Source organism: Pygocentrus nattereri, chromosome 2 (assembly GCF_015220715.1).
Source record: "Pygocentrus nattereri isolate fPygNat1 chromosome 2, fPygNat1.pri, whole genome shotgun sequence".
Classification (NCBI taxonomy): domain Eukaryota; kingdom Metazoa; phylum Chordata; class Actinopteri; order Characiformes; family Serrasalmidae; genus Pygocentrus; species Pygocentrus nattereri.
Window position 1 is genome coordinate 51722074 of NC_051212.1, and position 16911 is coordinate 51738984.

A 16911-nucleotide genomic window follows, 5' to 3' on the forward strand; every position below is an offset into this window, starting at 1 on the left:
CGCAGCAACAATAACAGCCAGCATTAGATCATGGATAAATAAATAAAATATTAAGCTGTAATAAACAGATGAGTTATCCAAAATTAATATTTAAATTCTGCTTTAATGAACTTCATTTATTAAGCAGTGCTTTAGAACAACCTTGGGAAGTTTTTTAGTCTGGATAAACTTTCATACTGCGCTGCTTTATTTCCCACGCGTCCATTTCCTCACGAGCGTGGGCCTTGTGGATCTCACTGCTAAATTCATGAGTGGGTGACTCAGCACGACAGATTAAAAGCTGTTTCAAGGTAATGAAAGCAGAGAGGAAAAATCAAGTAAGCCCAACACATATTTGAGAAATTGGGTCCTGTTAGGTTTTTTGGACAAATATTTCAAGCTCTGGTGTGTAGAGTAGTGGGAGTTGTGGTGTGGGAGTAGTGGGTCTGAATGTGCGTGTGTGTGTGTTGGGGAGGCTGGGTGTCACGGATAAGCCGAATTGCAATGTGGGTGGTCCAGACGGTCCGATGACTCACTGCTGGAGAGAACAGGAGAGCGAGGGGAACACGCACATACCCACACACTCGAGCACAGCGCTCCCATGTACACATTCATATTAATTACAACTACTGTGATTACAGTACTGTTACAGTACGTGCCTGAGTCGAATTAGTACTTATACTTGAGTTCTAACAGAGTACTTGTAGGAGGGGCCTACATACTCTGCACTACACTGAGGCCATAAAATATTACAGGCAAAAGAAAAACGGTACTAAACCTGTCGCTGGGATTGGACCCTCGAGGGTGCATCTCAGTACCCTTAGTCAGGGAACATAACTGAACCATAATCCACTGAAATTATGTTTTCTAAGTTGTACTGATGCCTCACACCCCGTCTAGTCTCCAGGCTTTTTATTTTATTGTTCAGTTTTAAAACATTCGGTTATGAAAAGATACAAATACAAACTTCTCACCTGGAAAAACTTATTTAAAGTTCACAACTGGACCTTAAAACCACTGTTGTACTTTTGAGGGAACATTTCAAATGTTTGTACCTTGATGAACAAAAAATGAACCTGCACAGAACCTTCATTTCTAACCGTGTGGAGCAGTACTGAGGGTATATTGCCAAAATGATTGAAAGTGTAAACCTTTCAGAAACAGAAGACAAACATAAAAAGTACATACTGACCCCATCTCTGTAACAAAAATAACCTCCCAGGACAAAAAAATGTTGCACAGCCTCAGTGGATCAATCTCTTTTGTCTCTTTTCATCTTATCACTTTAAAATATATTTCTTTCACCCAAATCTAAAGAAATAAACAGACTACTGAGTTCTATACTAAATCTATAATCATCTCTTTAAAATGAAATGATGAGGGTGGGACATTGGTGTCAGGGGTGGACATTAACTATTACACACTACATTTGCTGACTAATTAATCTTAGCTGAATAGTACTACATCAATTTACTTGTTCATTCATTGTCCACTTCTATTCAGGTGCATAACTTGTAAATAAAGTCTTCATGAGTGCAGATTTAAGTGCATGGAAAAACCAGTAAATTTACATTTTCACTAATTGCTGCAACAAAGAGCTACATCATCTCCCTAGCTAAGAACAAGGACTGCGCTCCTGTCCCTCTAATCACCCCCACAAACAGGCACGAAGGCGGTGAATGAGGAACAGCCGACTGACCGGGTACTGACCGGCTTAAGCATAAGAACAGAAAAGAAGGCTTTCATATGGACATGAGATTTAGACTGGGCCATTCGCCCCCCTTTCTGTCTGCCTTGCACTCTCCCTCCCTCCCTGTTGCAGCGAGCTGAATCATGAACATCAGCCAGCCTCCAGCTCATTAGCTGTGGAGAGGGAAAAGCAGAAAGGTTGGCCTGACACGGAGGAGAGGAGCGACTCTTGCTCTTGCGGAGCCGTGGGCGGTACAGGAAGTGCTGAACTGCCACTTCTGTGAGATGACTTTAGTGGGCTCGCTAAGTCCCATTTGCTAGTGCACCACACTTTGCTGTACGCTGACAAAAACACTGTTTTTACATTATACGATGTGAGACCACATACTTCCTCTGTCATGAAAAGAAGGAAAAATTTACTGTAAAAAAAAGAATCCATACTTTCTCAAGGAAAAAGGTTCCTGATAGGTTCTAGGCTTGGATGTACAGATAGGAAAGAACTCGTTTTGGCACCTTTATTTTGAAGTGCGTATTATAAATGACTAAAACTTCTCAAACACTTAAGTGTTATCAACACTCTCAAGATTAAAAGTGATGAAAACATTTTTAAAGGTAAAAAAACTGAAATATACTACTTGCACAAGCTTCACCTTGAAGATCAAGTCACCTTTTGTTGCAATAACTTGTGTACTGATGGTATCTCCTGAGGGCTGCGTTGGGTTTGGGCCACGTTCGTTTTGAATTCTGCCCGAAAAACTCCAAAATATTTTTCCACATGTTAGTCGGGGTCACTCTCATATTTTGGGACCTTTTCTTCCCTTGAGTAACAGCTTCTTTTAGAGATACTGATACAATGGACAAGTGCCCCTTTACTACTCTTTGAAGGCCTATCTGAGGCTTATGTAAGAAGTCTTTATGAGATAACTCAAGATGTAGCTGGTCACTAATAGATAAAAGTTAAAGTACTTGTTGAAACGTATTTCATTGCACTGTGTTTAATTTTTCTCTTGGTCTCAACTTAGGCTTTCGTTTCTAGTAACATCTGAACCCAGGACTAGATTTCTGTCTAACCTAGCAAAGATACATTCTCTGAGTGGACAACAAAGCACTTCTGTAAGTCACTCTGGATAAGAGCGTCTGCTAAAGTTAGACATCTGTATCATGTCTAACTTGTATCACATGCTATTTAGTCTTCTTTCTTGCACATTTACTTCAGATTTACAACCTGACCAACAACAGGGTACCAGTTAATGGTTTTCGGGAGGAAACTAATTATGTGCAATTAAGAGGCAATTTTCTTTATCTGTGTTTTGTTGGAGCTTCCAGAGCACAGAGGTCTGAGCATTTATACAGGCAGCATATTTCAGTTTTTCTTTCTTTAAAATATTTGCAGACAAATAAGTTATTTTTGCTGTATTATACCAAGTCATTTAGTGTATTATTAGGCACACTATTACATGTACCTGCATTATTGCAGTATGAATTCTGAGCACATTTGTATTGTTGGTAGGTATGTGAAGGTTAATGTGTTTATAATGCACCACTATTTTTTAACACTACTAATGCATTTTCCTGTTTTGATCCTTGGAATCAACTGTAGTTCCAGGCTGAAGCCCAGCTGCTTGTGCACTGTAACTTGCTATGATTGACTCTGTAAATATAGCCCTCTTGTTCAAACATGGCCTTTAAATGACCAGTTCCATTGGTGCCTTAAGCATCATGTAAAAGCAACATATGTAATATCAGTACAGTTAGCAGTCGGCAGACTATGCTGTGCTTGTAGGAGAAGCACGAAAAACTATATGAGTAACATACTAAAGCAACAGCAAAGTAAAAAGCTCAAATTCTCATTCCCATTGAGAGCCACTGTGACAAGAATCCTTCAGCTGTATGAATAACAGTGAGTGCAAGAGGCTACAATCATGGAGGACTCGGAACCCATTGATTGTATATATGATGTAGTGGTCTGCAAAAGTTTGGGCATCCCTGGTCACATTACATTTTGTTGAGGTTAACATTGGAAAAAAGGTTATGCACCGTTCAAATCTTTTATTCTATTTTTATCAATATGTTAAACTCAGCAAGGAAACTGGACTAAAATTTGCAGAAAAATACCAAATTGAAGTTTCCTTTAGAGGATTTGTTAAAATTTTTACAAACGTCAAAACATGTCATTTGAAGGGGGCTATCAAGACTTTTGCGACTATATGTATGATATATATACACTCCTTGGTTGGAACATGCAGCCACTGTTGCTCTCATCAGCCACGTTGAAATGCAGTCTTATAATCCATTAATAATCTGACTAATAACTCAATCTGAATACAATACGTCCATGTAAACACCTCAATCAGAATAATCTAGTCCATTCAGAATAGAATTTCTATCCTAATGAAAGAGGTGGGTATCCCTGTAAATAATCCGTTAAATAGAAGAATAATAACCATGTAAACACCTGTATCTGATTACATTGACCAACTGGAAAGTTTAAGTATGTTCTGTGCATGAGTGTCACGTCATAGCGAAAGTTTATAACGTTTTCCTGAGTCTGACATCATTTTAAAGTAATTAAAAACACAATCACTGCTCACTGCTGCTCATCTCACTCTGAATGGACTTATGTGATGCTTGTTGTCATGGTAACATCTACATTAAGCGATGCTCTATGCAAGCACATAATTTTGGATCACATTACTTGCTGTGTGCATGTAAACCGAGATTTCCCTCACATTGTTGAGTAGAGCATGTAAACACCTCAGTCTTTATCTGTAATTAGAATGTATTCAGTCAGATTGGCAAAAATCTTTAAACACAGCCAATGTCAGTGATGAAAACAGGAAACATCACCTTATTGAAAACACATGATTTTCACGTTCAAGTAAACCCTGTGTTCACACAATGAAAACTGAACTGCTTAAAACAATACATGCATTTTTGATTATTTCACACATAATGTGATCAATCACAGTTAACTATTTGAATCCTGCTTATTTGTAAGCAGAAAATGTTCGAAGGGGTAATTTACATTTGCAAGGCTCTGTATAATAATGGTTCATACAAGCTTGGGAAAGTTAAACATTCTTCAGATTACTCTGAAGACCCTCATTAATCAGCTTTGTCTACTGCAGATGGGCTGCTCTGAAAGAAGCCTCCTGCTGAGCTAAAAACTGCTCCGAGATCTGTTGTGGTTAATGGATGTTTTTTTTCCAAAAGTACTCCTCTCCTGCTGACAAGTACACATGATCCAGTTCTTGGCGTGTGAGTGGGTTCCTATGGTGGCACAGAGAGAAAACATCCACGGTGGTGAGCCTGGGTGCTGCCCACAACCAGTTCACACGGCTCTCGAGATACTCACAACCTCAACTCAGCGTCCTTCCGCCAACAGCACGAATAAACAAAACTTGTTTGAGAAAGCAAAGTCATCTCTCCGAAGGCAGGAGCGGCATCGGAGATGCAGCCATTCACTTTCAGTCTCAGAGTGCACAGATGACGGCGGAGTGATAATTTGCTTACTGGTCTTATGTAACGCGAGCTAATATGTGAGGATTAAAATAAGGACCCCTCAGAACACTTGAGAAAAGTACAAGTGGGAGAGGAGAGAGACAGGAAGAGGGTGAGGGAGAGAGACAAAACAGGAGGTACAAAAAAAGCGTTAGTAGGAACAAAAGGTCGCCTGATTAACACTTTTTTCTGTACAGCTGTGTCTGAGCTTTCATAACCATGATTATCTAGTCCTGGGCACCGCTGAATATTATCTGTTGGTATTTGATGTGTATGAATCATAGCGCTATGAGACATTAGATATGAATTACTTCTGCCAGGATTCAAATGCATGAAAAAAATACCATCTAACACTGGCATAGCCAAATGATGTTTTATTGTTACCAAAGCTCCAAATGCTTAAATAAAAATGATTTTTCTTGCTCTTCTGAAATGACAATATTCAATACAGACAAGTATATAGAGAACTAGACTGCTTATAACATCACTAAATACACAGCAAAAAGGGAAGCCAGTTGGCTAGTCCCTATGTAGTCCCACTGTGCACTGTGAAATGAATACTTATCTATTGGTGAAATGTATTTACATATTCCCAAAGAAAAGAGATAAAACCAAAATGCAGATGAGGTGTCGAGTTGTACTGTGTTTTTCTGCCTCTGTGCCAAATCTGTGCACTCTGGCAAGACATTTCATGCATAAATATATGTAGAGAAGTATTACTTTCATATAAAACCCAATTTAGGCATATTCATAGTTCATAGACATGGAATTTGAATACACTATTATATTAAAATGCTTAGTATTCATACAGCTTACACTGGGTCCTTGAAACAGGCATGTACAGTCTGGAATTGCACGAAGAGTGGACAAGTGCATATAAACCTCTGTTAGCTTGATGCTAATATAATATAATCATTTCCACCTCCTTGTTTCTACACTCATTGTCCATCTTATCAGCTCCACTTACTGTATAGCTGCACTCTGTAGTTCTACAGTTACAGACTGTAGTCCATCTGTTTCTCTGATACTCTGTTACCCTGTTCTTCAGTGGTCAGGACCCCCATGGACCCTCACAGAGCAGGTACTATTTGGGTGGTGGGTCATTCTCAGCACTGCAGTGACACTGACGTGGTGGTGGTGTGTTAGTGTGTGTTGTGCTGGTACGGGTGGATCAGACACAGCAGTGCTGCTGGAGTTTTTAACACTGTACCCACTCACTGTCCACTCTTTTACCTTTATCTTTTGGTCCACCTTGTAGATGTAAAGTAAGAGATAGCAGCTCATGTGTGTCAGCACAGTTTGTGTTGGTCATCCTCTGAACCTTCAGCAGTGGTCACAGGATGCTGCCCACAGGACGCTGTTGGCTGGATATTTTTGGTTGGTGGACTATTCTTCGTCCAGCAGTGACACTGAGGTGTTTAAAAAATCCATCAGCACTGCTTGGTCTCATCGACTCAGACCAGCACAACACATTAACACACCACCACCACGTCAGTGTTACTGCAGTGCTGAGAATAATCTACCACTCAAATAGTACCTGATCTGTGAGGGTCCATGGGGGTCCTGACGACTGTAGAACAGGGTAAAAGGGGGTAACAGAGTATCAGAGAAACAGATGGACTACAGTCTGTAACTGTAGAACTACAAAGTGCCCCTATGTAGTAAGTGGAGCTGATAAAATAGACAATAAGCGTAGAAACAAGGAGTCATAATGTTATGCCTGATCAGTGTACACACACATATATACCTAACACATATTTATACCACACCATCACATGCCTTGCCTCATTACAGTCTATATACTGAAATTAAGACATTTGTTTTTGTGATGTTGTAAAGCAAAAAACAACACATTTACACATATTCACCCACTCAGCCTTCAGCAGTTTAGTCCCACCCATTCACGCTGAAGATTGAGGGAGTATTTTGACCCAGATTGTATTTTGTACAATACAAGGCAGTCAATCGGAACAAATATCATTTATATGCAGTAACAAAAACAACCTGTTTAACACTAAAGGATAAGGAGAAATAGAAAACTATGTTAAAATGCAATAAAACCCCAGAAATGGTATCAGTGTATATACAACCTAGATGTCCTCTCTTAATAGAGGACAACAACTGACTGGACAGGTTCGTACAGAGGCCCCAGGTCCTTGGTCATATTCTGGCACAACTACAGCACTCACAGTGGGGATCACACCTCAGTTTTTCACTGAAGCACATTCTCCTGACCTCGAGGGGTGTGAAAGAGGTGGAAAAAATACCTTAAAAGAAAGGTGTGCCAAATATTCTTCTTAGTTAAAGACACCTCTAAACAGCATCTACTACAACAAATCATAAAGAAGTTGACTCTAAATCATAGCGAATCATTTCTGCTACCTTTTTTATCACGTTTTGCAGCATCACACTATGGGAAAAGTTTCTTAAGGTGAAAATACTTCTGTGAAGTTTTTCTACCATCTAGGTCACTGAAGGTGTAGAACGTCAAGATGAATGATGGAATAACATTGGATTTTATCAATTATTTTTTAATATATTGGACTTGTCACCTTGACTTAATACTACTAGACATCTTAACATTAGGTAGAGATGGAGCGAATGGAGCTTTCTTTAGAGGGCTCTCACATAGAATACACACGCAGAAGGTTATGCAATATGCCCTTATAATGTTAAAGTGATATAATACTGAGTTTGGTTACATCACCCCAACGAAGGCTGAATGAGATCAATCATTCGTTACACAATTTGTGACAGTGGCAAATAAAACTGTAAAAACATAAGGACAGTCATGAACAAATGAAAGATTAAAGCTTACATTAGTTAAAATGGCATGTTGGAGAAACGTCCATCTGCTAATGCAGGGCCATCGCTCACCGGCTCATTCCCATCAAAGAGGCACCCTCTCACCCTCACTGACTCATCTTGCTTTCCAAATGCCAATTCACTGAGCCTCATTCTGAGCCAATTTAAGGTTTCGTTTTAATATGTTTCAATCACTTTGAGATTAATGAAGGAGAAAGGAAGACCACAGCACTGTGTCATACCCTAAGGAAAGCCTAAACACAAATGTGCCATTATAATAACGTCTGCAAAAGACATTATAGAAGCTTCCTAAGCGGGAAGAGAAAGCATTGCCATTAACATGCAGCAAGGAGGTAGAGAAAGTGTGACGCAGTCTAACAGCAATTCTACACACAAAACAGACCCACAAACTGGTAAAGATACTGGTTAACGTACCTGCTCATCGAATTTGGAGGGCACCTCCGCCAAGCTGGTGCTGTCTGCTAGCAGACTCAGATCAAGCTCACTGGGGCCTGCATGCAAAGAAGCAATACAAAATGACAGACCGCATTAGTATTACAATAGCAAACCCCCTTGGGGGAACAGTGGAGGGAGACACTTTGAGTACCACAAGAACATCTGGATACTCAAATGTCTTATAGCAGAAATGAATATACTGTTATCTGGTTGGTTGCAATTTTTACCGTGACGTCTCTGTCACCAGAAAGTCTTTCTGAACCTTTATGACAAGCCAGGTACTTCATAAGACCAGCAGATATTAATTGATGAACTTTGTCTGAAGGATGAAATGCGTCTGTCCTTGCTGAGCTTTGTCAGACTTGTTCAACTGATCTTAGCACCTTTGGTAATGTTGTGCATCTCCAAGTGAGGGCTGAAGGTTGTAATTCAAGCAAAACCTTGATCTATCATGCATGGCCTAAATAAGAGTTGTGTAAAGATCAATTGGTTTGGCTCTGAATCCATTTTCGAACCCCTGCCTTGTTTGTCGATCACTCATCATGTGGCTGTGATTTCGCCAGAACAAAAGGCCGAAATCCCTCTAGAAGGATGGCTGGTTCCACAGTGGTGGTTCTCTGAATCCAGGTGATGCAATATTGCCTGGAATTCTCAGCTATGAGCCCTGCAGTGTGGTCCACTGTTCCACCCTGGGCACAGACTCTCACTCTGTACTCTGTCTTTGTTGTGAAGCCTTTTCTAAGAGAATACGTGTTTTACTCTGCTCTAAAATTACATCCTGGTAATTCATGTATCTCCATTGTGCACTGAAAGAATTGGTTATGATTTGTGATACTAAATTGCGAGAGGAAACCCTGGAGCACACTTAGGTGGCTTTGATCTTTGCTTTATGATCATTATTTGTTAGAGAGCATAAACATCATAAGGGTTTCCTGCAGGTGAATGATTCAAAATTTAAAGTGCATGATCATAAAAAACTTATTCATGCCATCTCATATCAATTCATGCCATCCACTGAGTTTCCGGACATTTGGTTGGATCTGTGCTTCCGAATTCCTCCTGCTGTTGCTCTGCAGATTAATCTTCTTCTTTGTATCTTTCATCTGTTCATAAGACCCTGAAGTATTTTGGTAATTTATAGATCTATAAATATGCAGCGCAGTTATTATAAAACACATATCCTGCCACACACAGCTGACTTGAGTAGAGCTATTTAGATACCCAATGTCAGTTGACCTGAGGTCAGCAGCAGTTCTTAGCTACTCAGTATTCCGTGAGGTGGCATTCTCAGTGGTATTTTGGTAACAAAAATATACCAAGGATTTACATCTTTGTGAAGTTCTAATAGAAAGTCTAAGAGCCCCTGCAATTAGTCTGATTTCTTGTGGGATGCAATATAGAAACGTGCCTCTGAGCTTTTACAACTCAGGGAATGCCTCAGTCTTTGCTCATGAGGTGGAGCTGAAGGTGTCATGCTAAACAGACACTGTTCCCAAGAGCAGAGGGCTTAAAATACCCATCCAGTTCATCCACTGTCATTTGCTTCAGCATTTTCAAGCATCTAGAACAGCATCTGAATAAAAGATGATTCAAAGAGATTCATCTGATTTCAAAATGATTTGTTTCACTTGTAAATCTTTACTGAACAATGCAGAAAACTGTAAATGGTTTAACTGAGCATAAAGTTCACAATGCAATTTTACAGTTGATCAATATGAACCTCCTCCAGCTGTATGGACAATATCAATGCCATAGTCAAATTCATCCCATACTCGATTGACATGGGGGGTGTCGCTGCTCTCACGGCTCTTTCGGTGCGATTTCGGAGATCGTCCAGGGTTGTGGAACCAACAATGAACGCTCTGAGCTGTGATTTTCACTGCCAGCGAAAGTCACGTTACACAGTTATGACGGATTCATTCTTATTGAAGTGGGGAACGCAAAACACTTTCTGCTCAGGGGTCGGTGCCTCCTTTCAGATCTTCCGGTGACGGTCAGAAACTCAATAACCCCCTCTTTCAATTGGTATGTGATTGGTTCCTATGCACCTCACAGTTGCAAAAATATTGTGCTTTGAAATCGAATGAATCTTTTTGATTCACCCTGTATAACATTTGCCAATGCAATGGAAAATTCTGGTCTCTTATTCTGATGGGTAAAACAGTCAATGTCAGTACTTCAAGATTGAATGGCAAATGGTACAAATGACAAATGGTACGAAGAGCCATTTCGTGACTTTCGGAAAGTCTCTAGAACATTCCCCCCTATTTAAACAGTTTTTTAGGTTTCTATGCAATCTAAAGCCTACAATGTGTTGGGCCCTTTTAAATACTGAAAACACAAAATTGTTTTGACTACTCTCTAACGAAAGCAAGTAAAGAACAGGCATATTGACCTAAATAACCTGTTATTTTCCTGCATTTTCTGATCATCACCGCTATTGCAATATAAAACATGCAGAACTGCCCTAAGAAGGTCCACTGAATAAACTACGCTGACCAGGTCAGAGCTGTGAGTAATACATCTCAAAGGTTTTGACAGCCTTCGGGGTGAACATGGGAGCTCTTGTTTCTAGAGAACGACCTCTGCTGAGAGGTGACACATACAGAGCCTGTGTCCAAAGCCGGAAAACCTTAATGTTTAATGGCTGTCAGTATGTGACCTGTTGGGAATATCAAGGTGAGGTTTGCAGGTTTATGGGCAGTTTTTGCCTTTGTGATTGTGCTGCCTTTTATCAGTCGGTGTTAGAGAAAGACTGTCAACAATGTCAGTGTTGCCATTTTTATAGCCTCATACAGAACCAGGCATACACTCTGTGATCAAATTACTAATATTACAGAAGCCCAATGCTACTGATAAGGACAACTTCATTTAATTACATGTAAAAAGCCTCTCATTAAGATAACAGTGTTTATCACAGAGTCTCTTATAAATAGCTTTAAACCATTATAACACTTCATAATAGAAACAGTTTCTAAGAACTGACTAATAATAAGCCGTACTTTTTAAAGCATGGGGCTTTAGATGCCCATATAAATATTAATGTTTTTAAAGTAGGGATAGGCTCCAGCACCCCCCGCAACCCAGCAGGAGAAGTGGCTTAGAAGGTGTGTGTTTTTAAAGTGGGTTTGTGTCAATATTAGCTGACAATTTCAATACCAGTATCGGTATTGGAAAAGAGAAGTGGTACCGCTTTTCCTGGGGTTCACTCATCAAGTCAAGTACTCAAAAAAACAAAGTCTCCATTAACAGAAATTGTGCAAATTATTTCTAGCTCAGAGAATCTCAATACATTGGATCTCAGGGTGACCTTGTCCATTTGCACTTGCAGATTAACAAGTAGTTCTTGGTAACATGAATGTCAGCTTGATGGAAACACTTCCTAACATTAATAGATGCCTTCTGTGGGAAACCAAGAAGCAGGTCGTCTTTCGGTTGAAAATTACCCTTCTCTTGTGAATATATATTACACATTACACCTATTTCATAAACACCACATTCAAACTGGTGGCGATACACTGAAACACGCTCATCTGACACATTCTACCTGCTAAGGTTTGAAGATTGAACACTGCAAACTATTCAAGTTACATTGGCCAACTGTGCTGCTTTTACTTGTCTGAAACTAAAGGCCACTGACTTTAAAAGACTGAGCTACTCTAAGCTTTGGCTCAGCATGGGGTTCCAGCTCCAGCACTGTCAAGATTTGATGACTCCCAACAAGGCTGCTCTGGTCACAGTCTGCTGCGCTGTAGCTCTATGTACTCTAAATCCAAAGTGACAGGGGATACGAGACAATGTCATTCACTTCATTAGCTACTGAAAGCACTAGCCTGAAATCCAGCGTCATCCACATATCTGTGAGAAGGCAATCTCCAAAAGTGGTAGACCATCAAATAACTCTTGTCCCCTCCTCTATGCCTCTTACAGCTCTAGTGTCTTTTTTTCCTTCCTTTCTCCGTTGAGTGATTTTATTGACTCCTGATTGATGAATAGCCCTTTGAGTCAATGGTCCATTGCAAGTGAATAGCAAATGGCTGCATGGATGAAACCGGAAGGAGTAACGGGAGATGATTCAGCCCTCTGGAAATCCAGTTGCACATCAAAGGAAAGTATTTCGCTGTAACAATGTGGCCATTAAGAAGAAGAACTTGTGAAAGGAAGTTAGTGGAAGAAAAAGTTCAATTTTAACAGGTGTTTCATCCAGCTTAAGTGAGTTAGGTTCAAATGTGATTGGTTTAAAAAAACGTGGAAATGGCCTTTCTGCAAAAAGAAACCTAAAATATTCCTTTATAATCATTTTCAATTAGCTTTGTCCTGGAGTACAATATATTCCCTATACACTGAAATGTTGGACAGAGCAAGATCAATTGAACTCCCATGAAGTCAGGCTTAAAAGTACATCTGAACTTGGGCGCTGAATTTTTGGCTACTACGAGGGGGCTTTAATAATGAGCCCTCTTATCAATCGGCATGAAGCAGATGAGAGAAAGAGAATGGTCTCATTATCCTGGAGTTAATAGATGGCACGGGGAGGTGATGTTTAATTAACTTGTGCTCTACTTGACTGACACCACAGGCCCACTTCATAAAGCCAAAGGCTGTTGCTGGATGGCCTCATATCTGTCTCTCATGTGCTGAAATATTGATGTGAAGATGCCCCAGATTTCTGCCTCAATAGACATTCTGGCAGCCAAGCTGCACAAATGTAATTAGTGCTGGATAAACATGCAGCGTTAAAACAAGGCGGTAAATTGTTTGAAATACGTCTGAAGTGCAAACTGTATATCTGCACACTGTACAGCATCTGTAGCTTCTTTCTATCTGTATATTACATATAGAACTATAAGTACTGTACAAAAGATACGATTTGTTTGCGTGTACTTGGCAACAGGATTACATGCTTCTTTTTAAAGCAATAAGCCACGAGAGGCCGAGTGTTACAGTAATATTAAGTAGTGCTGTATGGCACAACACAAAGCAGAGTAAAACCTCCTTACTTAGGGATGTTCCAACTGGACAATCGGAACTGAACCAAGCACATTTTAATGGACTGGGCATCGGCTATATTAGTAGGATCTAGTTCTGACCTTATGTTTCTTGTTTAGTTGCATTTTGTGAGTTTAGACTGTGCCTTCAGCATGGTGGCAGTATGAGGGAAGACTGGTAGAGGGAGGGCGAGAACTTTGAGGACTTGGGCTGGAGCTCTGGGCAGCTTCCACCCATAGCTAGAAGGCCAGACACCCCCTAATAGCTGTGAGTTTAGACTATGCTTTCACATGGTGGTGGTAGTATGAGTGAAGACTGAGTGAGGGAGGGGGCAGATCTCTGAGAACTTGGGCTGGAGTTCTGGGCAGTTTCTGCCTGTAGCTAGAAGCCCAAACAAACTCATAGCTGTAGTAGGACTGAAGTAGGACTGAGGAACAGTGAGGAGATGGGGTGGCAGGGGGATTGCGAACTCTTCATTACAGGAACGGAAGGTGAGGGTGTGAACTTACAGGGCATTAGATTGGGAGAAGGAGGGGTTTCAAGCATGCTCCTCCCCCCAAGCTTCAGTTACAACATAACTACATTATAATCACGCATCCGTCATAGAAGTGACATGAACAACATACATTTTTTCAGAAGTTAACAAAGAAATCTAAATGTTTACAGGGCTGAGATATTTTATACTGGAACATGAAAAATCTATAGTGTGTGGCCACATTTTGCCAAAACAACAGCATGTAAAATATCAGCAAAAAGCCGTCAAGCTTCCAGTCTAATTTCTGCCACTTAGTGAGCAGCACCTAGAAAACGCCCACAATAGTGGCAAAAAATATTTCCGCAATAGTCGCAACAAAGATTTTGATGCCCCTGGCATCAAATAGGTTTTTTAATGATACAAAAGCAATTATGAAAATAGACAAGTAGTACTATTATTAATAATAAACGAAACATTCCTCCACTAAGCAATGTAGTCAGTCGTTGCCAAGTAACACATTCATTTTTGATAACTTGGCACTTAAATACTGTATTTAATTGTGCAGTAATACTGATTATTTTACAACAGCATAGTACATGGCTTAGCCACACAGGGCTTAGAGCCAGAAATATCCATTCTATAAAATAAGATGTCATAATGTAACAGTATCACGGTACATGTCTCTTCCCTAGCCCTGTTCTCTTGTTATCAGTTTCACTCTTTATTGCAAAGCCTTGTCTGTGGTTCACCTTTGTAATTCACAGCCTATCTGTAGTTTCTTTGTTCCTTCTATGCCTAGTTGGCCTGTGTTTATCTAGCTTCTATTCATCTCTGGTTTGCCTTGCGTTCAAGATTTGCATTTTGGATATGTCACAGATTATCCTGTGTGTTGCTCTCTGACCACTGCAGTGGGGTGCGTTAATGATTTAAGGAAAACCCCTATTGGTGTGGGGAAGAGGGAAGCGTTGGTTCACAATGTAAGAATTTGTTTGCTTATTTCCAATTGTTTTCAATTGGAGATGTGTTTTACTTACTGCTTTTGTGGCCTGGGTGCTTCATGTTTTACTCTCTTTTGTGCCAAACACTCCAGGCGACGGTTCAACTGGAAGTGGTCAAGTATCCTACATCACAAAAATGTTTTGTGGTGAACAACTGGGTCAAAGGTAAGGAAGAGGGCCTTTAGTGGCCGTGGTAATTTAGAGATTTAGTGTCGCACTCACTGAGTACTGACAGTGTGCTGACACAAACAAAACAGCTTCTTTTTAACTTCAGCTTGGTTTTGCTCGCTGATCCACACTTGCAAGTTAAAGTAGATCAGTTTCTCACTGAACATATTGTGGCCTAGCACAGCTGACTGACAGCTATGATGCTATTACTGCTTAGCAACAGGGTATGTAGCAACTCCAGTATGCATGGCACCTTTAGAAATAAAATCTCATATTTATACTGTTTTTGCTGTTTGCAACAAACAGGCACCTCAGGCTACGTTTCCCCATGCTGAAGACCTCACATCAATAATACAAACACGGTCGTCTTTTTTTATAACTCAAAGAAATCTCTGAATTCTTTCAAAAGCAAGACTAAAGGCTTTGGTATAGTTTCAGCAAAGCTAAGCCTGTGAAGGTTGCACGGAGCTGAAACCGCATTCATGAGCTTACAAGCTTGTATACTCTCTGTGGGCTTGTTCGGCTGAGAGCTGCTCCTCAAAGTTATTCATCTTTGAATGACGCTATGCCTCTTTTGCACCAACCCAGTTTTTCTGCAGTTCTGAATTCACCTTGCTGTCTGCAGCTGTTTGTTTTGTCCACAATTATGTCACGTTGTATGCCGAGGCCAGAGAAACGTTGTGTTCGAGTGAAGTACGCTGAGGCCTTAAAGCAGACACGCTGAGCTGAGACAGACGGCTCGCTCTAAAGCTGTTATTCCTCCAATTATGGCCTATTTGGTTGTAAGAATTTGAGCTGAAGTTGACTTTGTGAAACACGATGCTGTGGCGCTGCAGAGAGTGCGGAGTAATGTCTGCGTGATTAAAGCTGAGGCTTACAGCTGACCTGACCTCGCTCTGATGCGTCACGCTGCCCTGCAGAACAGAGGAAGCCCACTGCAGCCTCAGTCTCAGCTTCAGCTCTCAGCCTCGCTCTTCTCCTGTCAGCATCCACTCCAGCACACAGCTTAGCTTACACACACACACACACACACACACAATGCTGCCAAGCACACAGACACACACACACATATAAACTCACATACATACACATACACACCAGCATTTCATTATATAGGCCAGGCGGCCTGCCAAGCCAAGCTCATGTGCTGTTTGACTTGGATAGATACTGGCATTACGATGTGAAGTAAAATTCTCAATTTATTTTCAAATAGAAAGATGCGCCAAATTCAGATGCGGAGTTCAGCACAGATGTGATCATTGATGTAGCTTCACCTCCTTATCAAGAGGGTCATCAATGGGACTTGCCATTTAAAAGGCATATTTCAGTGAGAGGGCTACTGACAACAGCATGTGAGCAGCTGGGCTTTAGGCTGGAATTACACGTGGTTTAAAGGGTCAAACTATGAAAAATGCATTAGCGAGGTTAAAAAAAATGGGCACTGACATTTGGTGTGATAACTATGACACCACTAAAATAAACATGACATACTGTACATAACAATAAACATTTAAAATGCATTGTGATGTCGATTAGAGGAAGAGGCTTTTGGTTCCTGACTTCTCGCTGCATGCCAGTCATTGCATGAATTTGTTAGATTTGTAACTGTTAATGCATGAAATAGTTAAGCGAATCCAATCCCACATACCAATCAACAGTGTATTGTTTATTTGTATTTATTTATGTTAGTGTTTTTTTAACAAATAAACAGCTTATTTGTTAAAACATGTGATTAATGTCTGCTGCATTCTGAGACAGGAGTAATTATTTAGTTTTATTGAATTTGGCAACCATGCAGATGCAAGCCATGTCCAAAAATTGCATTGGCTTCTAGGATTTTGAGGTACTTGT

The 16911-nt window shown here is 40.4% G+C and overlaps 1 protein-coding gene across 1 annotated transcript in view; it reads right to left on the reverse strand.

The window, feature by feature from the left end:
* The window catches only part of ak5 (adenylate kinase 5), a 99971-nt gene that overhangs the window by 20004 nt on the left and 63056 nt on the right, over window positions 1-16911 (reverse strand). Inside the window, exon 8 of the mRNA XM_017683593.2 lies at window positions 8410-8486. Coding sequence (XP_017539082.1) covers window positions 8410-8486 — 77 coding nt within the window. The remainder of the gene's footprint in view (window positions 1-8409; window positions 8487-16911) is intronic.